Source organism: Ranitomeya variabilis, chromosome 1 (genome assembly GCF_051348905.1).
Source record: "Ranitomeya variabilis isolate aRanVar5 chromosome 1, aRanVar5.hap1, whole genome shotgun sequence".
Taxonomy (NCBI): Eukaryota; Metazoa; Chordata; class Amphibia; order Anura; family Dendrobatidae; genus Ranitomeya; species Ranitomeya variabilis.
The window spans coordinates 6,091,783-6,116,559 of record NC_135232.1 but is presented as its reverse complement, the minus strand read 5'-3'; the positions used below and the strand labels follow the sequence as shown (position 1 = coordinate 6,116,559).

Below are 24,777 nucleotides of genomic sequence, written 5' to 3'. Positions count from 1 at the left end.
TTATATCACCCTCACTGCAGTGAGCCCAATAGCCAGTACATAGCAGGCAGCCTTTCTGGCAACTAATTACCCTAGGTGCAGTACCCTGACTGACCTGAGGGTAAGGGGGATGTCAGGGAGCTGCAAGTTCCAAATCGGAACAGGGAAGTGGGATAAAGATAAATCCCATTCAGAAGGAACCAGGGGCAACCAAAACAAACCGTGTTGTGACAAATTTGGGTGAGTGGAGGATATGATAAAGGTATCTTCCCCGTGAACCGTGATATATTGGTGGGATCCCTGACATAGCAGGTGGGATCCGTGACATATTGGTGGCAGCACGGTGGGATCCGTGACATATTGGTGGCAGCAGGGTGGGATCCGTGACAAGCCCAGTGCCCAATATAAAACGCGTGCCCCATGTGATGAGCCCAGAGCCTGAAATAAAATGTGTGCCCCATGTGATGAGCCCAGTGCCCAATATAAAGTGTGTGCCCCATGTGATGAGCCCAGTGCTCAATATAAAGTGTGTGCCCCATGTGATAGGACAGTGCCCAATATAAAGTGTGTGCCCCATGTGATGAGCCCAGTGCCCAATATAGTGTGTGCACCATGTGATGAGTCCAGTGCCCAATATAAAGTGTGTGCCCCATGTGATGAGCCCAGTGCCCAATATAAAGTGTGTGCCCCATGTGATGAGCCCAGTGCTCAATATAAAGTGTGTGCACCATGTGATGAGCCCAGTGCCCAATATAAAGTGTGTGCACCATGTGATGAGCCCAGTGTCCAATATAAAGTGTGTGCCCCATGTGATGAGCCCAGTGCCCGATATAAAGTGTGTGTACCATGTGATGAGCCCAGTGCCCGATATAAAGTGTGTGTACCATGTGATGAGCCCAGTGCTCAATATAAAGTGTATGCCCTGTGTGATGAGCCCAGTGCCCAATATAAAGTGTGTGCCCCATGTGATGAGCCCAGTGTCCATTATAAAGTGTGTGCCCCATGTGATGAGCCCAGTGCCCGATATAAAGTGTGTGTACCATGTGATGAGCCCAGTGCTCAATATAAAGTGTATGCCCTGTGTGATGAGCCCAGTGCCCAATATAAAGTGTGTGCCCCAAGTGATGAGCCCAGTGCCCGATATAAAGTGTGTGTACCATGTGATGAGCCCAGTGCTCAATATAAAGTGTATGCCCTGTGTGATGAGCCCAGTGCCCAATATAAAGTGTGTGCCCCAAGTGATGAGCCCAGTGCCCGATATAAAGAGTGTGTGCATTTTGATGAGCCCAGTGCAACAAATAAAGTGTGTGCCCCATGTGATGCGCCCAGTGCTTGATATAAAGTGTGTGCACCATGTGATGAGCCCAGTGCTTGATATAAAGTGTGTGCCCCAAGTGATGAGCCCAGTGTCCATTATAAAGAATGTGTGCATTGTGATGAGCCCAGTGCCCAAAATAAAGTGTGTGCCCCATGTGATGAGCCCAGTGCCCAATATAAAGTGTGTGCCCCATGTGTGATAAGCCCAGTGTCATGAAACACAGGGGGGATATTTTTGATTATCCCGCCGCTGCCAACGATATGTCATGAATTGGGGGTTGTTTGGTTACCCCAAGTTCCTTTCTTTAGGGGATTTATTTACATTCCACTTCCCAGTTCCGGTTTGGAGCTCGCAGCTCTCTAGCACCCTCCCTTATCTTCAGCTCAGACAGGGAGCTGCACCTAATATAATTAGTCACCAGAAAGGCTGCTTTGCTTTGTACTGGCTATTGGGCACACTGCAGTGAGGGCGATATAACTACTCCCATACAGGTGGGAAAAATAATTATCAACGCCGTCCGTCGCTGCCAGCTTCCCCAAAAGCTCAGGACACTTCCGCTGCCACCAGCTCCTATTTCCTATTTCATAACGGGTCAGGAGCCAACCCAATCAGTAGCAATGGCTTAGGTCAGAGGTCTTAGGGTAAGTTTTAGAGCAAGGAAAACAACGGTACCAAATATTATAACTTTTAGGGCTCATTTCCACTTGCAAGAGAAAAAATGGTCCGTAATCTGGACCGAAAAAACGGATGTAGCGTATGCGATTGTCATGCGAGTGTAATGCGAGTGCAATGCGATTTTTAATCGCACCATCCATTTTACATCCGTATGACATCCGTATGCAATCCGTTTTTTTTCTCTGCAACTATTTTTATAGTCATTTACAGGACCATTTACAGTGTTCTATGCCACAGAATGGTAATGTATCCGTAAAAAACAGACGGAATACGGATGGTCCGTATTCCATGTGGTTTTTTTTCTCGCACCCATTGACTTGCATTGGCGAGTCTCATCCAAGACTCGCAGCAAATCGCAGCATGCTGCGATTTTTTTCTCAGTCCGATTTCGGCGGAGAAAAAAATCGCTAATAAAAAGACACCTATTGAATAACATTGGTCCGAGTGCAATCCGATTTTTTATCGATTGCACTCGTCCGTTTTCCTTGCAAGTGGAAAGGAGCCCTAACTCCAAAAAAAAGTTAGACAGCGTTTACAAAAGTATATAAAAAGATAGAAAAGGAGACAATTATCATATGTAAAAATTATGACGTGGTGAGTTTGGAAATTACCAAAACACAAGCCGAATTGCAAGGCAGATTGACCGAGAGTCAATGGACAACTTTTAATAAAAAATTAGACGCAAAACTCATTCCCATACAAGTGGAGATCAAGCAGAGAAAAAGGGACAAATTTCTCCGCGATAAAAATGATTATGACTCTGGCAACGTGTTCACATGGAACAAATTTAATAAAGACAATCGGAGCTTCAATAACAACGGAGGCAATCCCAGACAAAGAAAACATAGCTTCAAGAAAAGACGTAATCAACAAAATAGAAAAGACTACTTGACTACGGAATCCGACTCTAGTCTGAGCGAAGGTCCAACCAACAATTCTGAGCCTATAGGAGACTCGACATCAGAAGTTCAAACAACTGCATCACCCCCTTTAGGAGGAAGACACGGAGGGGCAAACGCAAACCACGGCCCCTACCGGCAGCAGAAAAGAAAGTTTGTGTCTTGGAGACAGGAACGTTATTAAGTTCCTGCCCTGAAGATTATGTACTTAACTTGACGCATCATGTACTGAGTCCGGCTCAATTAGCCTTACTGTCTAAAGGTTTAAATTATTGCATTCCTAATAATTTTGATTTTGTTTCTTTTCAGATAGATTTATTTAAGGCCACCAGGAAGATACATTTGTACAAATCCTTTCTCACCAGCACCAATAACACCAGCACCACTGAAGGGGATAAACCTTGTAATGTGGGTCCATTAGGGTTCATGGCAGGGACAGGAGAAGAGGTCCTTGCTGACTTCCGTCATGATGCCCGACAGCTACTGAGCTTGACTGACATAGAGCCAGTGACTTCAGAGGGATACAACTCCCGGGAAATTGCTCCTTTCACGGGAGGAGTCCCCTCCACGTATATGCCTCCTGTGTCCCCAGGGAACACAATTGATTTATTTGAGGCATTGGTTCTGAAAGATATAGAAGCCCTGCTTTACAAAAAGGCACCTCCTAATTTAGCAGCTGAGGAAAAAAAGGCCCTGTCCGAAATATCTAGTTGGACTGATGTTATCGTACGCCCCGCTGATAAGGGGGGCAAGACGGTCCTATTATCTAGAGAGGCGTATTTAGTAGAAGCAGAAAGACAATTGTCGGACATTAACATTTATGCCAAATTACCAGGAGACCCAACGCAAAAATTCAAGAACAATCTTTGTACCTTCCTTAGAAAATCGGTAGAGAGTGGGGTTTTGACTAGTGTTGAGCGATACCGTCCGATACTTGAAAGTATCGGTATCGGAAAGTATCGGCCGATACCGGTAAAGTATCGGATCCAATCCGATACCGATACCCGATACCAATACAAGTCAATGGGACTCATGTATCGGACGGTATCCCTGATGGTTCCCAGGGTCTGAAGGAGAGGAAACTCTCCTTCAGGCCCTGGGAACCATATTAATGTGTAAAATAAAGAATTAAAATAAAAAATATTGCTATACTCACCTCTCCGACGCAGCCTGTACCTCACCGAGGGAACCGGCAGCGTTGTTTGCTTAAAATTCGCGCTTTTCCTTCCTTACGTGACGTCACGGCTTGTGATTGGTCGCGTCGCCCATGTGACCGCGACGCGACCAATCACAAGCCAGAACGTAATTTTAAAATCCTGAAGGACCTAAAATTACGTCACGGCTTGCTGTGATTGGTCGCGTCGCGGCCACATGGGCGGCACGCGACCAATCACAAGCCGGGACTTCACGTAAGGAAGGAAAAGCGCGAATTTTAAGCAAACAACGCTGCCGGTTCCCTCGGTGAGGTCCAGGCTGCGTCGGAGAGGTGAGTATAGCAATATTTTTTTATTTTAATTCTCTCTTTTACACATTTTTACATTAATGTTGTTTCGATACCGATACCCGATACCACAAAAGTATCGGATCTCGGTATCGGAATTCCGATACCCGCAAGTATCGGCCGATACCCGATACTTTCGGTATCGGAATGCTCAACACTAGTTTTGACACAAAAGAAAGCTGAGAAGTTGTTTCCTAATTATCCTACCAAACCCCACTGGTACTATTTACCCAAGATCCATAAATCTGTTACATGTCCCCCAGGTAGACCTATCGTGTCTGGGATAGGGTCGCTCACTGAGCCCCTATCCCAGTACATTGATTGGCTATTACGCCCCTTACTCAAAGACATCCCATCATACCTCAAAGATACTAATTCTTTTTTGAGACACATTCAAAACTTTGTTTGGCAGCCGGGGCTCTCCCTGGTGTCCATCGACGTGGTCAGCCTGTACACCAATATTCCCCAAACTTTGGGTGTGGACACTATCAGGAGAGTGCTACACACCACTGGCAAAAGTCCTGAATACATTAATTTTGTGTGTGAGGGTTTGAGTTTCATACTCACACACAACGCCTTTACGTTCTTGGACAGTTGGTACAGGCAGACCACAGGGACTGCCATGGGGACCCCGGTTGCTTGTTCATTCGCCAATCTTTACATGGCGGCGTTCGAAGAAGATTACGTGTATTCCCGTAGGAACACCTCTCTTGAACACATTAAGCTCTACATGAGGTACGTGGACGACGTGATCATAGTGTGGGATGGCACTGAAAGGGAGTTTGAAACATTTGTCGCCTACCTTAATGATAGCAACACTATGGGTATGTCTTTCACACATAGATTTGGGGGTCAAATCATAGATTTCCTTGATGTATCGGTTCAGGTGGAAGAGGGAGAGATTCGCACTTCCATCTTCCGTAAACCCACCTCTGTGAATTCTCTTTTGCATTACAACAGTTACCATCCAAACCACGTGAAGAAATCCCTACCTTATGGCCAATTCTTGAGAGCACGGCGACTTAATAACACACTAAGTGGCTTCCAGGCGCAATCTAAGGAACTTTTTCAGAGATTTCGGGATAGAGGGTACCCAGAAGACTTACTTAAATCTGCAGTTAAACGAGTTGACACTGAAGCCCATCACAGTGAGAAACCTCCAGATAAGTCTAAACAGAGGTTCGCGTTCTGCTTCCAATACGGTCCCATGGACGATGCGATACGCACCACCATTCGCAGACATTGGCACGTATTGGAAAGAGACAGTGACCTCTCCGGCAAAACTGCCGCAGGTCCTCTTATATCCAACAGAAGGAGCACCAGGGTCAGGGATATCCTAGTACGCAATAGAGTGACAAAAGACAAAAAGAACACATGTTTGGACCAGACCGTCCCTAAAGGGAATTTTCGCTGTGGACAATGTCCGTTCTGCCAATACCATAGGATAGGACAAACTTTAGAAATTGGTCCCATCTTTCATCATGTCCGTCATTTTATTTCCTGTGAAACTGAATATGTGGTTTATGCGTTATTCTGCCCGTGTAAACGGTTCTACATAGGGAAAACCATACGCAAACTATATATTCGCTTCAGGGAACATTTTAAATCCATTTCCTCAGGTAAAGGGGTGCCCAGGCTTATTAACCACATTAGAGAGTATCACGGAGGAGACCCGACAGTCCTTACTTTTGTAGGCTTAGAAAAAGTCACTCCCACCGCTCAAGGAGGCAATTTGGGTAAGATCCTTTTACAGCAAGAAGCCAAATGGATCATGAGGACACGTGCCATTGGCCCTGCTGGTTTTAATGATAGGACAGATATGTCCATTTTTTTGTAGTATATTTGCATGAACCTTGTACGTACTTTATACTTCCCGATGAATTCAGTTAGGGAGTATCTTTCACAAAATTATGAATATATTTAGTAAACCCCTAAATTTCGTAGTTTCTGAAATGTTACTATTCTATCTAACAAGTATGTAGGTTATTGAGCTGCATTCCTTCCTTTATAACATCATAATCCCCTTGCGCATGTAGGTATTTTATTCATATAGAGGGTAGTGTGCGCCGTTGGCCTTGCTCTGCGCCCCTAGAGGTTGTGTTCACTTGAATATCCAAAATGAGTATGGCTATGATTAGTGTCAGACATAATATGCATATCACATGTCCGCTGCTAAGTATCAGTTTGTACAATTCTGCTTTGTTCGTTGTTTTTAATTTCACTTATGCACATTGCACTTTTTTTGCTGCCCGATTGGAGGTGACGCTGTAGGGGAGGGGTCTCTTACCTTTTTCTCCCGGCGTAACTTCCTCTCGGTCATGGACCCGTAGAAGCGCTATTGCTCAGCGCGAAATGGCCGTCATCCCGCCTCACATGCTCCTCACTTTGTAACTCCCCCGTGCCGTGAAGTTGTACTCTTTCATGCCGCAATAAAGAAGACGCCTGACTACGGTGCCGGTGAGTGCTGCGTTCTTTTTTCAACTATTTTGCTATCTAAGACTGTATCCATTCTAACGCTAGCACCTCCGGTCAATCACGTCTGGGATTTTATTCCCTTTACACACCCTTTACATCCTCTGTTACGGAGTTGTGCCACTTTCTTTTTTTCTTGTAACGTGGCATTATCATATGTACAAGAACGATCACAAAATAAATGGGATTAAAGAAGAAAGTAAACATCCATTTGCTTCATTTCATTTTATGGCAGACCATGCGTCGTAGGGGAGGGGCGATGCATCAAAATGCATCACAGAGCGACTCTCAGCTAGCTGCCTGGACAAAGACTAGTGCAAAGTGACCTCCCACTATTTTGTACCTGTGCCCAAAGCAAGGGCGCTCCCCCTGTGCTGACCTCATGGGGTGGCTGAATACTCCCATTTTTGAAAGATATGAAATCCTGCTATCACCCATATCTTTTAGGGTGAACCTCATAGAAGAAAGACAAACTTATCATTATGCTCAGTGCGACATGGGGGTTCATTTAAGTATAAACAAACACGAAGTGGATACATGACCTGCTAATGGAGAAATCCATTCCTTGAATTTCATTGAGTTTGGATCCTAGAGATTTCAGTGGGTCAAGACATTGGGACAAGACATTCTTCCAATTTCCTGACACCCAGTGTCCAATAAAAAATATGTGCCCCATGTGATGAGCCCAGTGTCCATTATAAAGAGTGTGTGCATTGTGATGAGCCCAGTGCCTGAAATAAAGTGTGTGCCCCATGTGATGAGCCCTGTGCCCAAAATAAAGTGTGTGCCCCATGTGATGAGCCCAGTGCCGATATAAAGTGTATGCCCCATGTGATAGGACAGTGCCCAATATTAAGAGTGTGCCCCATGTGGTGAGCCGAGTGCCCAATATTAAGTGTGTGCCCCATGTGATGAGCCCAGTGCCCAATATAAAGTGTGTGCCCCATGTGATGAGCCCAGTGCTCTATATAAAGTGTGTGACCCATGTGATGAGACCAGTGCCCAATATAAAGTGTGTGCCCCATGTGATGAGCCCAGTGCCCAATATAAAGTGTGTGCCCCATGTGATGAGCCCAGTGCCCAATATAAAGTGTGTGCACCATGTGATGAGCCCAGTGCTCAATATAAAGTGTGTGGCCCATGTGATGAGCCCAGTGTCCAATAAAAAATATGTGCCCCATGTGATGAGCCCAGTGTCCATTATAAAGAGTGTGTGCATTGTGATGAGCCCAGTGCCCGAAATAAAGTGTGTGCCCCATGTGATGAGCCCTGTGCCCAAAATAAAGTGTGTGCCCCATGTGATGAGCCCAGTGCCCGATATAAAGTGTGTGCCCCATGTGATAGGACAGTGCCCAATATTAAGTGTGTGCCCCATGTGGTGAGCCGAGTGCCCAATATTAAGTGTGTGCCCCATGTGATGAGCCTAGTGCCCAATATAAAGTGTGTGCCCCATGTGATGAGCCCAGTGCCCAATATAAAGTGTGTGCCCCATGTGATGAGCCCAATTCCCAACATAAAATGTGTGCCCTATGTGATGAGCTCAGTGCTGCACATAAAGTGTGTGCCCCATGTAATGAGCCCAGTGCCCAAAATAAAGTGTGTGCTCCATGTGATAAGCCCAGTGTCCAATATAAAGTGTGTTCCCAATATGATGAGCCCAGTGCCCGATATAAAGTATGTGCCCCATGTGATGTGCTCAGTGCCCGATATAAAGTGTGTACCCCATGTGATGAGCCCAGTTCCCAATATAAAGATATAAAGTGTGTGCCCCATGTGATGAGCCCAGAGCCTGAAACAAAATGTGTGCCCCATGTGATAAGCCCAGTGCCCAACATAAAGTGTGTGCCGTATGTGATGAGCTCAGTGCCGCACAAAAAATGTGTGCCTCACGTAATGAGCCCTGTGCCCAAAATAAAGTGTGTGCCCCATGTGATGAGTCCAGTGCCCAATATAAAGTGTGTGCCCCATATGATGAGCCCAGTTCCCAACATAAAATGTGTGCCGTATGTGATGAGCTCAGTGCCGCACAAAAAATGTGTGCCTCACGTAATGAGCCCTGTGCCCAAAATAAAGTGTGTGCCCCATGTGATGAGTCCAGTGTCCAATATAAAGTGTGTGCCCGATGTGATGAGCCCAGTTCCCAATATTAAGTGTGTGCCCCATTTGATGAGCCCAGTTCCCACTATAAAGATATAAAGTGTATGCCGCATGTGATGAGCCCAGTGCCCAATATAAAATGTGTGCCCGATATTATGAGTTCAGAGCCTGAAATAAAATATGTGCCCCATGTACTGAGCCCAGTGCCTGAAATTAAGTGTTTGCCCCATGTGATGAGTCCAGTGCCCAATATAAAGTGTGTGCCCCATATGATGAGCCCAGTTCCCAGCATAAAATGTGTGCCCTATGAGATAAGCTCAGTGCCGCACATAAAGTGTGTGCCAAATGTAATGAGCCCAGTGCCCAAAATAAAGTGTGCCCCATGTGATCAGCCCAGTGTCCAATATCAAGTGTGTGCCCAATATGATGAGTCCAGTGCCCAATATAAAGTATGTGCCTCATGTGATGTGATCAGCGCCCAATATAAAGTGTGTACCCCATGTGATGAGCCCAGTTCCCAATATAAAGATATAAAGTGTGTGCCCCATGTGATCAGCCCAGTGTCCAATATAAAGTGTGTGCCCAATATGATGAGCCCAGTGCCCAATATAAATTATGTGTCTCATGTGATGAGCCCAGTGCCCAATATAAAGTATGTGCCCCATGTGAAAAGCTCAGTGCCCAATATAAAGATATAAAGTGTTTGCCGCAAGTGATGAGCCCAGTGCCCAATATAAAGTGTGTGCCCCATGTGATGGCCCATTGCCCAATATAAAGTGTTGTGCCCCATGTGATGAGCCCAGGGCCAGATATAACGTGTGTGCTACATGTGATGAGCCCAGTGCCTTATATAAAATGTGGGCCCCATGTGATGAGCCCAGTGTCCAATATAAAGTATGTGCCTCATGTGATGAGCCCAGTTCCCAATATAAAGTGTGTGCCCCATGTGATGAGCCCAGTGTCCAATATAAAGTGTGTGTCCCATGTGATGAGCCCAGTGTCCAATATAAAGTGTGTGCCCCATGTGATGAGCCCAGTGTCCAATATAAAGTGTGTGTCCCATGTGATGAGACCTGTGTCCAATATAAAGTGTGTGCCCCATGTGATGAGCCCAGTGCCCAATATAAACTGTGTGCCCCATGTGATGAGCCCAGTGCCCAATATAAAGTGTGTGCCCCATGTGATGAGCCCAGTGTCCAATATTAAGTGTGTGCCCCATGTGATGAGCCCAGTGCTCAATATAAAGTGTGTGCCCCATGTGATGAGCCCACTGCCCGAACTAAATTGTGTGCCCCTTGTGATGAGCCCAGTGCCCAATATAAAGTATGTGCCCCATGTGAAAAGCTCAGTGCCCAATATAAAGATATAAAGTGTTTGCCGCAAGTGATGAGCCCAGTGCCCAATATAAAGTGTGTGCCCCATGTGATGAGCCCAGTGCCCAATATAAAGTATGTGCCCCATGTGAAAAGCTCAGTGCCCAATATAAAGATATAAAGTGTTTGCCGCAAGTGATGAGCCCAGTGCCCAATATAAAGTGTGTGCCCCATGTGATGAGCCCAGGGCCAGATATAACGTGTGTGCTACATGTGATGAGCCCAGTGCCTTATATAAAATGTGGGCCCCATGTGATGAGCCCAGTTCCCAATATAAAGTGTGTGCCCCATGTGATGAGCCCAGTGTCCAATATAAAGTATGTGCCCCATGTGATGAGCCCAGGACCAGATATAACGTGTGTGCTACATGTGATGAGCCCAGTGCCTTATATAAAATGTGGGCCCCATGTGATGAGCCCAGTTCCCAATATAAAGTGTGTGCCCCATGTGATGAGCCCAGTGTCCAATATAAAGTATGTGCCCCATGTGATGAGCCCAGTTCCCAATATAAAGTGTGTGTCCCATGTGATGAGCCCACTGTCCAATATAAAGTGTGTGTCCCATGTGATGAGCCCAGTGTCCAATATAAAGTGTGTGCCCCATGTGATGAGCCCAGTGCCCAAAATAAAGTGTGTACCCCATGTTGAGCCCAGTGCCCAATACAAAATGTGTGCCCCATGCGATGAGCTCAGTGCCCAATATAAAGTGTGTACCCAGGGGTGATGAGCTCAGTGCCAAATATAAAGTGTGTGTGTCATGGTTCACACCGTGCTGCGAACAATATGTCACGGTTCTCAACAATATGTTAGGGATCCTGGGGAGGATATCTTTATCGTCCACTCCCCACTACTCACACCAATTTGTCACGAACCGGAGTTGCTTGGTTGCCCTTGCTCTTTCTGAAGGGGATTTATCTATATCCCGCTTCCCAGTTCAGGTTTGGAACCTGCAGATCTCTGGCGCCCCTTTTACCCTCAGGTCAGATTAGGTACTGCACCTAGGATAATTAGTCACCAGAAAGGCTGCCTGCTATGTACTGCCTATTGGGCACACACTGCAGCGAGGGTGATATAATTACTCCCACACAGGTGGGAACAATAATTATCAACGCTGCCATCGCTACAAAGATTCCCAATCGTACAGAACAAAGTATGCTGCCACCAGCTCCGATTCCACAAGGGTTAACGGTCTGGAGCCAACCCAAAACAGTAGCGTAATTCACTTTAGAGGAAGCTACAGTTCATTTATAGAGCATGAAGTAACAAGCTAGTAAATTATATATTTTACTCCATAAAAAGGTAGGCAGTGTTTGCATGGTATAAAAGATATTATAAAGAAGACAAAATCATATGTACATTTCAGATTACAAATAAAAAAAGGACTAACATTGAAAAGAGAACTTACTGGTCCTTATCTCATGGCATCATCATGGCAGGCATGTGCTGGGGGGAAGGGTGAGCATATATCCAGATGGATAGCACCCCTCTCTATAGCAGCTAGACGCCCCCCCGACAAAAAGACACTGCAAACTCCTGTCCCACTAAGTTATCTCACATTCCAAAACCCAGGCACTCCCCCTGTGGTGACAACACTTAGGGGCTGATGCCTCCCCCTTTTACTTAGAATATGAAAACTATTTTTATGCATATCTTGCTGTGTGAACCTCATATAATAAATACCCCAGGATCACAAGGTGCACTTCAGGGCGATTCTTTTAAGTGTAAATACGGACTAATTACATGACCTGCTTACGAAGAAATCCACTCATTGCACTCGTTTTGCTTAGCTTCTAGCGGTTTCTGTGAGTGATAGATCTATCGAGTGACATCCGGAATATGTAATTTGCATATTTATAGCCTGGGTCAGTGCCTATATATATCACATTAATAGAACAAAGGAACTCAGGTCTTCTACACCAGTTTTGGCTGGTATTCAATGGGAGGGGGAATGAGTAGTTTTAGGGAGATATCTGCTATTTGCAGCTAAAAGCAACAAAAAATATTTTGGGAGGGAGAAATGAGGGGTTTAGGACTCACACACACAAGCAGGCAGAGTGAGAAGAGGGGGTTCTGGATGGCCCACAGCGTGTGTCGGCTCAGCTTTAAGGGTCTTAGCACAGCTCAGTGTGCGTGATAATACACAATTAAATACCTCATGTTCCTGACAATGTTCCCCATGTGATGAGCCCATTCCAATATAAAGTGTGTGCCTCATGTGATGAGCGTGGTGTCCAATATAAAGTGTGTGCCCTATGTAATGAGCCTAGTGCCTGATATAAAATGTGTGCCCCATGTGATGAGCCCAGAGCCTGAAATAAAATGTGTGCCCCATGTGATGAGCCCAGAGCCTGAAATAAAATGTGTGCCCCATGTGATGAGCCCAGTGCCCAATATAAAGTGTGTGCACCATGTGATGAGTCCAGTGCCCAATATAAAGTGTGTGCCCCATGTGATGAGCCCAGTGCTCAATATAAAGTGTGTGCCCCATGTGATGAGACCAGTGCTCAATATAAAGTGTGTGCACCATGTGATGAGCCCAGTGTCCGATATAAAGTGTGTGTACCATGTGATGAGCCCAGTGCTCAATATAAAGTGTGTGCCCCATGTTATGAGCCCAGTGCTCAATATAAAGTGTGTGCCCCATGTGATGAGCCCAGTGTCCGATATAAAGTGTGTGCCCCATGTGATGAGCCCATTGTCCGATATAAAGTGTGTGCCCCATGTGATAAGCCCAGCGCCCGATATAAAGTGTGTGTACCATGTGATGAGCCCAGTGCTCAATATAAAGTGTATGCCCCGTGTGATGAATCCAGTTCCCAATATAAAGTGTGTGCCCCATGTGAAGCGCCCAGTGCTTGGTATAAAGTGTGTGCCCCATGTGATGAGCCCAGTGTCCATTATAGTGTGTGCATTGTGATGAGCCCAGTGCCCAATATAAAGTGTGTGCCCCAAGTGATGAGCCCAGTGTCCATTATAAAGAGTGTGTGCATTGTGATGAGCCCAGTGCCCGAAATAAAGTGTGTGCCCTATGTGATGAGCCCAGTGTCCATTATAAAGAGTGTGTGCATTGTGATGAGCCCAGTGCCCAAAATAAAGTGTGTGCCCCATGTGATGAGCCCAGTGTCCAATATAAAGAGTGTGTGCATTGTGATGAGCCCAGTGCCCGAAATAAAGTGCGTGCCCTGTGTGATAAGCCCAGTGCCCATTATAAAGAGTGTGTGCCCCATGTGATGAGCCCAGTACTTGATATAAAGTGTGTGCCCCATGTGATGCGCCCAGTGCCCAATATAAAGTGTGTGCCCCATGTGATGCGCCCAGTGCCCAAAATAAAGTGTGTGCCCCATGTGATGAGCCCAGTGCCCAATATAAAGTGTGTGCCCCATGTGATGCGCCCAGTGCCCAATATAAAGTGTGTGCCCCATGTGATGAGCCCAGTGCCCAATATAAAGTGTGTGCCCCATGTGATGAGCCCAGTGCCCGATATAAAGTGTGTGCCCCATGTGATGAGCCCAGTGCCCAATATAAAGTGTGTGCCCCATGTGATGAGCCCAGTGCCCAATATAAAGTGTGTGCCCCATGTGATGAGCCCAGTGCCCAATATAAAGTGTGTGCCCCATGTGATGAGCCCAGTGCCCAATATAAAGTGTGTGCCCCATGTGATGAGCCCAGTGCCCAATATAAAGTGTGTGCCCCATGTGATGAGCCCAGTGCCCGATATAAAGTGTGTGCCCCATGTGATGAGCCCAGTGCCCAATATAAAGTGTGTGCCCCATGTGATGAGCCCAGTGCCCAATATAAAGTGTGTGCCCCATGTGATGAGCCCAGTGCCCAATATAAAGTGTGTGCACCATGTGATGCGCCCAGTGCCCAATATAAAGTGTGTGCCCCAAGTGATGAGCCCAGTGTCCATTATAAAGAGTGTGTGCATTGTGATGCGCCCAGTGCCCAATATAAAGTGTGTGCCCCATGTGATGCGCCCAGTGCCCAATATAAAGTGTGTGCCCCATGTGATGAGCCCAGTGCCCAATATAAAGTGTGTGCCCCATGTGATGAGCCCAGTGCCCGATATAAAGTGTGTGCCCCATGTGATGAGCCCAGTGCCCAATATAAAGTGTGTGCCCCATGTGATGAGCCCAGTGCCCAATATAAAGTGTGTGCCCCATGTGATGAGCCCAGTGCCCAATATAAAGTGTGTGCCCCATGTGATGAGCCCAGTGCCCAATATAAAGTGTGTGCCCCATGTGATGAGCCCAGTGCCCAATATAAAGTGTGTGCACCATGTGATGCGCCCAGTGCCCAATATAAAGTGTGTGCCCCAAGTGATGAGCCCAGTGTCCATTATAAAGAGTGTGTGCATTGTGATGAGCCCAGTGCCCAAAATAAAGTGTGTGCCCCATGTGATGCGCCCAGTGCTTGATATAAAGTGTGTGCCCCATGTGATGAGCCCAGTGCCCAATATAAAGTGTGTGCCCCATGTGTGATAAGCCCAGTGTTATGAAACACAGGGGGGATATTTTTGATTATCCCGCCGCTGCCAACGATATGTCATGAATTGGGGGTTGTTTGGTTACCCCAAGTTCCTTTCTTTAGGGGATTTATTTACATTCCACTTCCCAGTTCCGGTTTGGAGCTCGCAGCTCTCTAGCACCCTCCCTTATCTTCAGCTCAGACAGGGAGCTGCACCTAATATAATTAGTCACCAGAAAGGCTGCTTTGCTTTGTACTGGCTATTGGGCACACTGCAGTGAGGGCGATATAACTACTCCCATACAGGTGGGAAAAATAATTATCAACGCCGTCCGTCGCTGCCAGCTTCCCCAAAAGCTCAGGACACTTCCGCTGCCACCAGCTCCTATTTCCTATTTCATAACGGGTCAGGAGCCAACCCAATCAGTAGCAATGGCTTAGGTCAGAGGTCTTAGGGTAAGTTTTAGAGCAAGGAAAACAACGGTACCAAATATTATAACTTTTAGGGCTCATTTCCACTTGCAAGAGAAAAAATGGTCCGTAATCTGGACCGAAAAAACGGATGTAGCGTATGCGATTGTCATGCGAGTGTAATGCGAGTGCAATGCGATTTTTAATCGCACCATCCATTTTACATCCGTATGACATCCATATGCAATCCGTTTTTTTTCTCTGCAACTATTTTTATAGTCATTTACAGGACCATTTACAGTGTTCTAGGCCACAGAATGGTAATGTATCTGTAAAAAACAGACGGAATACGGATGGTCCGTATTCCATGCGTTTTTTTTTCTCGCACCCATTGACTTGCATTGGCGAGTCTCATCCAAGACTCGCAGCAAATCGCAGCATGCTGCGATTTTTTTCTCAGTCTGATTTTGGCGGAGAAAAAAATCGCTAATAAAAAGACACCTATTGAATAACATTGGTCCGAGTGCAATCCGATTTTTTATCGGATTGCACTCGCCCGTTTTCCTTGCAAGTGGAAATGAGCCCTAACTCCAAAAAAAGGTTAGACAGCGTTTACAAAAGTATATAAAAAGATATAAAAGGAGACAATTATCATATGTACAAGAACGATCACAAAATAAATGGGATTAAAGAAGAAAGTAAACATCCATTTGCTTCATTTCATTTTATGGCAGACCATGCGTCGTAGGGGAGGGGCGATGCATCAAAATGCATCACAGAGCGACTCTCAGCTAGGTGCCTGGACAAAGACTAGTGCAAAGTGACCTCCCACTATTTTGTACCTGTGCTGACCTCATGGGGTGGCTGAATACTCCCATTTTTGAAAGATATGAAATCCTGCTATCACCCATATCTATTAGGGTGAACCTCATAGAAGAAAGACAAACTTATCATTATGCTCAGTGCGACATGGGGGTTCATTTAAGTATAAACATGAAGTGAATACATGACCTGAGAATGGAGAAATCCATTCCTTGAATTTCATTGAGTTTGGATCGTAGAGATTTCAGTGGGTCAAGACATTGGGACAAGACATTCTTCCAATTTCCTGACACCCAGTGTCCAATATAAAGTGTGTGCAGCATGTGATGAGCCCAGTGCTCTATATAAAGTGTGTGGCCCATGTGATGAGCCCAGTGTCCAATAAAAAATATGTGCCCCATGTGATGAGCCCAGTGTCCATTATAAAGAGTGTGTGCATTGTGATGAGCCCAGTGCCCGAAATAAAGTGTGTGCCCCATGTGATGAGCCCAGTGCTCAATATAAAGTGTGTTCACCATGTGATGAGCCCAGTGCCCAATATTAAACGTGTGCCCCAAATGATGACCCAAGAGCCCGATATAAAGAGCGTGCCCCATGTGATGAGCCCAGTACTCAATATAAAGTGTGTGATGCATTTGATGAGCCCAGTGACCAATGCAAAGTGTGTGCTCAGTGTGATGAGCATAGAGCATATTGCCCTATATCCATCGTGTCTCCAGTGTGTGGAGTATATTGCCTATTTCCGGCGTTTGTCCAATGTTTGGAGTGTATTGCCCTATATCCGGTGTGTGTCTAGTGTATGGAGTGTATTGCCCTATATCCGGCATGTGTCCAGTGTGTGGAGTGTATTGCCCTTTATCCAGTGTCTTTCCAGTGTGTGGAGTGTATTGCCCTATATCTGGCATGTGTCCAGTGTATGGAGTGTATTGCCCTATATCCGGCATGTGTCTAGTGTGTAAAGTGTATTGCCCTATATCCGGCGTGTGTCCAGTGTGTAGAATTTATTGCCCTATATCCCGCGGGTGTCCAAGATGTGGGGTGTATTTCCCTATATCCGGAATGTGTTCAGTGTGAGGAGCGTCGTGCCCTATATCTAGCGTGTGTCCAGTGTGAAGAGCGTCGTGCCCTATATCCAGCATGTGTCCAGTGTGAGGAGTGTCATGCCCTATATCTGATGTGTTCCAGTGCAATAATTATAGGGGATAACTCAGGAGACTCTTTGCATGGAACTAGACAACTACAGGACACAGTTTTATAAGTGGTAAAGTCTATATTATCACACGGTGATTCAAACAGGTGCAGAGAGAAACTCAAGTCCCCAACACTTGGTGTAAATATTAATCTATTAGTCTATAGGGAACTTCGGAGGAAAACGCAATCATGCAGAAAGTCTATGAAGCACAGTTATTCTTGAGGATACTTGACACGAATAAATCTGTGTCTTAGTCCAGAATAAGATAGATATGCTTATAGGCAGTTCAAATCATATCTTAGCTCAACCAGGGAGGCCTGGGTAATAGTCTCAGGTTTTGCAGAGCAGAAACAGCTTACATGTCCAGCAAATGCAGATGAAGTAAACACGAGCAGCAGATGAAGGAGGATTACTGGATCTGGTGTATACAGCAGGAATTCAGAGCAGAGTAGCAGGATCACCCCACAGGTTCACAGGAGCAGGTGTATAGCCAGGGAGTAACCAGAGGTCAGGAGCTGGATGCAAGGCAGAATACTCTAGCACAGACTGAAGGCTGGGGTGGAGTTTTATAGCAGGAAGACACAGTGCACATGAGACCAAAGACGCCATCTTGGAAAAGGGCAGTAATGCACAAAAGGTAATAAAAATGTTCAGAGTCCTGACATTACTCCCTCCTTAGAAGTGGCCTCAGGACGATCCTGGACCTGGTTTCTCAGGGAATCTCTGATGAAAACGAGAAATCTTCTGTAGGGCATTGATGTTTTCCACAGGTTCCCAAGAGAAAAATCTTACCAGATTCCATGTTCAGCCCCTGGGGAGAGATGATATAACCTAAGAACTGTATCTCAGAACGATGGAACTCGCATTTCTCCGGCTTAATATACAGATGGTTCTCTTTTAGACGTCTTAAAACAGTTTTGACATGTTCTTCATGTTCCTGTAGACAGTCAGAAAAGATTAGTATATCGTCCAAATAGATCACTACAAACTGGTCCAACAAAACTCTGAAAATGTAATTAGCAAGGTGTTGAAACGTTGCAGGGGCGTTACAAAGCCCGAAGGGCATCGCAAGAGATTCAAAGTGTCCATACCGGCATCTGAATGCAGTCTTCCACTCATCCCCTGGATGAATACGCGCCAAATTATAAGCCCCACGAAGATCCAGTTTAGAGAACACCTTAGCATGGCGGACTCTTTCCAGTAATTCGGTAATCAGAGGCAAAGGGTAACGGTTTCGTACGGTTACCTTATTGAGTTCTTGATAGTCAACACAGGGTCTCAGGGTCCCATCCTTCTTCTTTACAAAAAAGATAGGTGCCCCTGCTGGTGAGGAAGAAGGACGTATGAATCCTTTGGCCAGATTTTCATCAATATACTCCTTTAAGGCTTGAATCTCAGGTGCCGCCAAAGGGTATACGTTACCAAAAGGAATAGCTGCTCCAGGAAACAGCTCAATGGGACAGTCATAATGCCTGTGTGGAGGAAGCTGATCTGCATTCTTCTTGTCACAGATGTCAGAGAACTCTTTATATGCTGGAGGTAAAGAAAATACCTGTACATGTGGTTCCGTTGCCGTGGACTCAGGGACAGCTTCTGTTAGCGCTGAGTTGCTCCTTGTTGGGAAGATAATCTCCTTGGTCTCCCAGCTGATAATTGGGTTCTGCGAACGCAACCAAAGAATGCCTAAAATCACAGGAAAATGAGGAGAAGAAATTAGCAAGAAAGAAAGTTGCTCCTGATGATTAGGCTCCAACAAAATTTCAAGGGGTACAGTCACCTGATCCACAGGCCCAGAGATTAAAGGTGACCCATCCACTGTTTCCATGGTAATTGGAGAGGCTCTTTGCTGAATTTCAATACCATGTTCCTTGGCAAATGCGATATCCATGAAATTGCCACCTGCACCAGAGTTAATCATAGCTGCACTGGAAATCTACTGTCCTGAACACAGGATCTTAATAGGGAGAGAACAGTGAGAGTTCTTTTCCATCAGCTCCTTGGGGGGTGAAGTCATAGAAAGTGAATGGAATACAGTGTTTAAAGGCAGGCTACATTCAGAGATGTCAGATTCATCATCACAGTTGTCATACTCCCCTAATGCTGCTAGCACCTTGTTAGGCCGTCTTGGACACTTAGGACAATTGATCAAGAAGTGGTCAGACTGGTCGCAGTAGAAACATAGACTTTCACGAAGGCGATGCTCCCGGCGCTCATTGATCTCGCGCCTCTGAATGGAATCAATTTGCATGGGCACCGCCTCCTCCTCCCGAGATGTTTTACCTTCAGGCTCTTTGGAAGGAAGGGAACAGTTAGAAACACGGTTATATGCAGCACATTTCTCCTGCCTATGCTCAGTAAGGCGAATGTCTATGCGAACACTATGCTGTATAAATGTCTCTACCTCTTGTGGTGACTCAGAGCGAGCTAGTTCATCTATTACAGTACTAGACAGACCCCTTTTAAAAATAGGCAATTGTGCATAACTGTCCCAATTGTATCTACTGCTAATCTCCTGAATTCAGTGGCATGCTCAATAACAGAACGTTTTGCCTGGCGTAAAGGCAACAAAGCAGATTCAGCGGTTGCACGGCGTTTAGGATCATCAAACATTAATGCCATAGCGGCCAAGAAATCATCCAAGTTATTTAACCGTGGGTCACGACTCAATCATCGGATTCGCCCAGGCGAGCGCTCGTGAGGTCAGTAGCATTATTACACACAATTCTTTGGATCTATCAGTAGGAAAACAGTCAGCATGCACATCAAAATATAGCATACATTGATTCACAAAGCCACAAAATTTGTCACGATCACCATTAAATCTGAATGGGGGCAACTTAGGTGGGCTAGCTGGTGGCGGTTGCCCAGAGGGTAAAGTCACTTGTGCAGCTATTTGCGTGCTTATGTCCTGAAAAGCCCGTCCATACTGGGACTCTATGCCAGCAAGTTTGTTTTCCTGGGCTGCCATGCGGTTGCTTAAGTCCTGCAAAGTTTGTTCAAACATTTGTTGATTGTGTTCAAAGCTTCTAAACTTCTTTTGCAGACCTTCCACATCTTTCTGCAGTGATCTAATTATGGAAAACACCTGCTCTAATCTGCTTTCTGCAGTCATTGTTCCAGCAGTCTCCTATTTTGTGGCTAGAGTATCCTGTAATAATTATAGGGGATAACTCAGGAGACTCTTTGCGTGGAACTAGACAACTACAGGACACAGTTTTATAAGTGGTAAAGTCTATATTATCACACGGTGATTCAAACAGGTGCAGAGAGAAACTCAAGTCCACAACATTTGGTGCAAATAATAAACGCAGCTTAGCAGTCTATAGGAAGCTTCAGAGGAAAATGCAATCAAGCAGAAAGTCTATGAAGCACAATTATTCTTGAGGAAACTTGACACGTATAAATCCTTGTCTAAAGGTACCTTCACACTAAGCGACTTTGCAGCGATAACGATAGCGATCCGTGACGTTGCAGCATCCTGGATAGCGATATCGTTGTGTTTGACACGCAGCAGCGATCTGGATCCCGCTGTGATATCGCTGGTCGCTGAATAAAGTCCAGAACTTTATTTGGTTGTCAGATCGGCTTGTATCGTCGTGTTTGACAGCGAAAGCAACGATGCCAGCAATGTTTTACAATGGTAACCAGGGTAAATATTGGGTTACTAAGCGCAGGGCCGCGCTTAGTAACCCGATATTTACCCTGGTTACCATTGTAAAAGTAAAAAAAAAAAACAGTACATACTCACCTTCTGATGTCTGTCACGTCCCCCGGCGTCCGCGCTGCTGCTCAGAGCTTCCTGCACTGAATGTGTCAGTGCCGGCCGTAAACTAAAACACAGCGGTGACGTCACCACTCTGCTGTTAGGGCCGGCGCTTACACAGTGCAGGGAAGCGGACGCCGGGGGACGCGAATGTAAGTATGTAGTGTTTGTTTTTTTACATTTACACTGGTAACCAGGGTAAACATCGGGTTACTAAGCGCAGCCCTGCGCTTAGCAACCCGATGTTTACCCTGGTTACCCAGGGACTTCGGCATCGTTGGTCGCTGGAGAGCTGTCTGTGTGACAGCTCTCCAGCAACCAAACAGCGACGCTGCAGCGATCGGCATCGTTGTCGATATCACTGCAGCGTCGCTTAATGTGACGGTACCTTTAGTCCAAACACAGATACATTTGCTTATAAGGCAGTTCAAATAATATCTTTAGCTCAACCAGGGAGGCCTGGTTAATAGTCTCAGGTTATTGCAGAGCAGTACAGCTTACATGTCCAGCAAATGCAGATGGAAATAAACACGAGCAGCAGATGAAGGAGGATTACTGGAAACTTGTGTATGCAGCAGGAACTCAGAGCAGAGTAGCAGGATCACCACACAGGTTCACAGGAGCAGGTGTATAGCCAGGGAGTAATCAGAGGTCAGGAGCTGGATGCAAGGCAGAATACTCTAGCACAGACTGAAGGCTGGGGTGGAGTTTTATAGCAGGAAGACACAGTGCACATGAGAACAAAGATGCCATCTTGGAAAAGGGCTGTAATGCACAAAAGGTAATAAAAATGTTCAGAGTCCTGACATCCAGTGTGAGGTGCGTCGTGCCCTATATCCGTCATGTGTCCAGTTTGTGGAGTGTATTGCCCTATATCCAGCATGTGTCCAGTGTGAGGATTGTCGTGCCCTGTCACAATAATGTAAAATGCCATGGTCTGAGGGATTTTTGCACATGTGACCATGGTCCAAGACACACCACCTGGAACCTTCCCTGGCTTGCCTGTAACCTTACACCCTCTCCTCTCTCCTTCCTTCCCCCCTCCTGTAGGAATTTTAGTTAGCAAGGAGTGTGTACAAGTCTCTTTGTCTGAAATCCATGTGCTTGCTGTATTGGGAGGGAGAAATTACAGAAGCCGTAATGCAATGCCATTGTGTAATAGAAATATGACAGATGCATATTCAGAACGTGCTTTGATATACTTCGCTACGGTGCCTTTTGCTAAACTCTAGCTCCAAAAGAACCAGAGAAATGGATTTCTCCTGAACTTTGTGGAATAGCTAGTCCGAGTGTGGTATCATTAGAAAGCTAATTTCAATATAAGATGAATGATGTGTGTGCCGTTGCTCTGCGAGATTCTCCAGGCAAGTTAGGATAAGGATAAGTGTTGCTAGCAAATCTGTACCTCTGAGAAAAGGGGAGGGCGATGGTAACTCAACCCCCTTTAGTGATGTCACAGCCTACAAGTATAAGTTACTGCCAGTCAGCCCAGCCTTCAGTCTTGCCTGAGAAGCTGTTGCACCAAGACCCTTTGATGCATTGGGATGTCTGGCTCCTCCCATCAGCCTGGTTAGCCTGGAACGATCTAAGCAACATGTGAGTGTTCATATTTTTTAATCCCTTTTTTTTGTAATTGCTTGTGTATAACTTAATTGTCTCAAATTGCTAAATCTTTATATACCTTTTGTAAACACTGCCTACCTTTTTGGAGTAAAATATAAAATGTATTAGTTTGTCTTCTCCATGTTCTATAACTAATTTTCATGTGCCTGAAGTTAATTACGCTTCTAATTTGGGTTGTCTCGAACCCCACTGTTGAGGAATCTGAGCTGGTGGCAGCGAAGTGTGTTCTGGGCTAGGTGGGTAAAGCTGGCAGTGACAGAACGGTGTTTTATAAGCCATTGTCTAGCTGCGGCCTGAACATTTATAATTTTCTCGCTGCAGCGTGCCTGATAGCCAGTCCACAGTGAAGCGGCACATCAGGCAACTAATTATCCTAGGTGTAGTTCCCTGACTGACCTGAGGGTAAGAGGGGCGCTGGAGAGCTGCAAGTTCCGAGGCAGAACTGGAAAGCGGGATATGCATAAATTCCTGCAGTTCGTGACATATTGTAGCAGCAGTGGGCTAACTAAAATAAGCCCCTGCGGTAAATTGATAAGTCAATAGCCTTGTTTGTGATTTTATCACGTTAGCAGTGGTGGGATAACTAAGATAAGCCCCCTGCACATGTGATAGCCGTGTGCTGGCCAAAGGTCACCCCCCTTTTCGTGACATGCCCTATATGTGTGTGTCCATTGTAAGAAGCGTCGTGCCCTATATCCGGCATGTGTCCAGTGTGAGAAATGTTGTACCCCTCTATCCGGTGTCTGTCCAGTGTAAGGAGCGTCGTGCCCTATATCTAGCGTGTGCCAGTGTGAAGAGTGTATTGCCCTATATCTGGTGTATGTCCAGTGTGAGGAGTATATTGCCCTATATCTGGTGTATGTCCAGTGTGAGGAGTATATTGCCCTATATCTGGTGTATGTCCAGTGTGAAGAGTGTATTGCCCTATATCTGGTGTATGTCCAGTGTGAGGAGTATATTGCCCTATATCTAGCATGTGTCCAGTGTGTGGAGCGTATTTCCCTATATCCGGGATATGTCCAGTGTGCAGCGTATTTCCCTATGTCCAGTGTCAGGAGTGTTGTACCCTCTATCCGGTGTGTGTCCAATGTGAGGAGCTTCGTGCCCTATATCTAGCGTGTGTCCAGTGTATGGAGCGTCATGCCCTATATCCGGCATATGTCCAGTGTGAGGAGTATATTGCCCTATACCCGGTGTATGTCCAGTGTGAGGAGTATATTGCCCTATATCCGGCATATGTCCAGTGTGGAGCGTATTTCCCTGTGTCCAGTGTGAGGAGTGTTGTACCCTCTATGTGATGTGTGTCCAGTGTGAGGAGCTTCGTGCCCTATATCTAGCGTGTGTCCAGTGTGAGGAGCGTCGTGCCCTATATCCCGCCTGTGTCCCATGTGACCTGTATTTAGAGAGCCTCCATCTATCATGTACTCCATGTCTGTTGTGTTCTTGTGTTCCCTCCTTACCCTGCGGTTTGTCTCCTGCACAGGTGATCACGGTCAGGGAACCTCTGCGTTGGGAACAGGTAATGATGACCTGTCAGTGATGACATTGAACATGGCCTCCAAATTTCTCGGTTAACGCCTCCCCTTCCCTGTACAGGTGACATGTTAGCCATTTTATTTGGCGTCCTCTTTGCGGTTACAGCGGTGGCGTTTTATGTATATGTGAGGAAAAGCCGGAAGAGGAACCAAAGGTAACATGACTGGCGAGAGCGGATCCACCCCGTGACTGTATCCCAACCAATCTGCTCCAAAATAGGGGTTCATGAGTGATAGTGGAGCACAAGGGGTTACATCCCAATGACCTCCACCACCCCGCTCCTAGAATCCTCTAGATTGGGCAGGATCTAGCATGTGAAGGAGCACAAACTGAGGCAAGACAGCTATCTAGTACATGTGTAACAAGGCTGACCTATGGTAGATGTGGTGAATTGTTCAAAGGCACAGTACATAGACAGAATCCGCTGAGCAAACGGTCAGTGAGCACCCCCGGTCCCTTGCACATAGACAGACGGGACCAACACAGCTTTCCCCACAGGTTACCTTCTATTCCTCTGGTCCCAGCAGTCCAGGCAAATAAGAGTCTGGAAGGCAGCTGTACTCCAACAGGGAAAAGGAACTTTTATTCAACAAACAATGCAGGATGGACAAAAAGACAATTTCAACACTTCACGTGCTGCGGCCGTACCC

General features: G+C 46.0%; 1 protein-coding gene across 1 annotated transcript in view; it reads left to right on the top strand.

Annotated features, from left to right (window-relative positions):
• The window catches only part of CA9 (carbonic anhydrase 9), a 377,380-nt gene that overhangs the window by 337,252 nt on the left and 15,351 nt on the right, over positions 1–24,777 (top strand). Inside the window, exons 10-11 of the mRNA XM_077267330.1 lie at positions 24,075–24,110; positions 24,188–24,281. Of these exons, the coding sequence (XP_077123445.1) occupies positions 24,075–24,110; positions 24,188–24,281 (130 nt within the window). The remainder of the gene's footprint in view (positions 1–24,074; positions 24,111–24,187; positions 24,282–24,777) is intronic.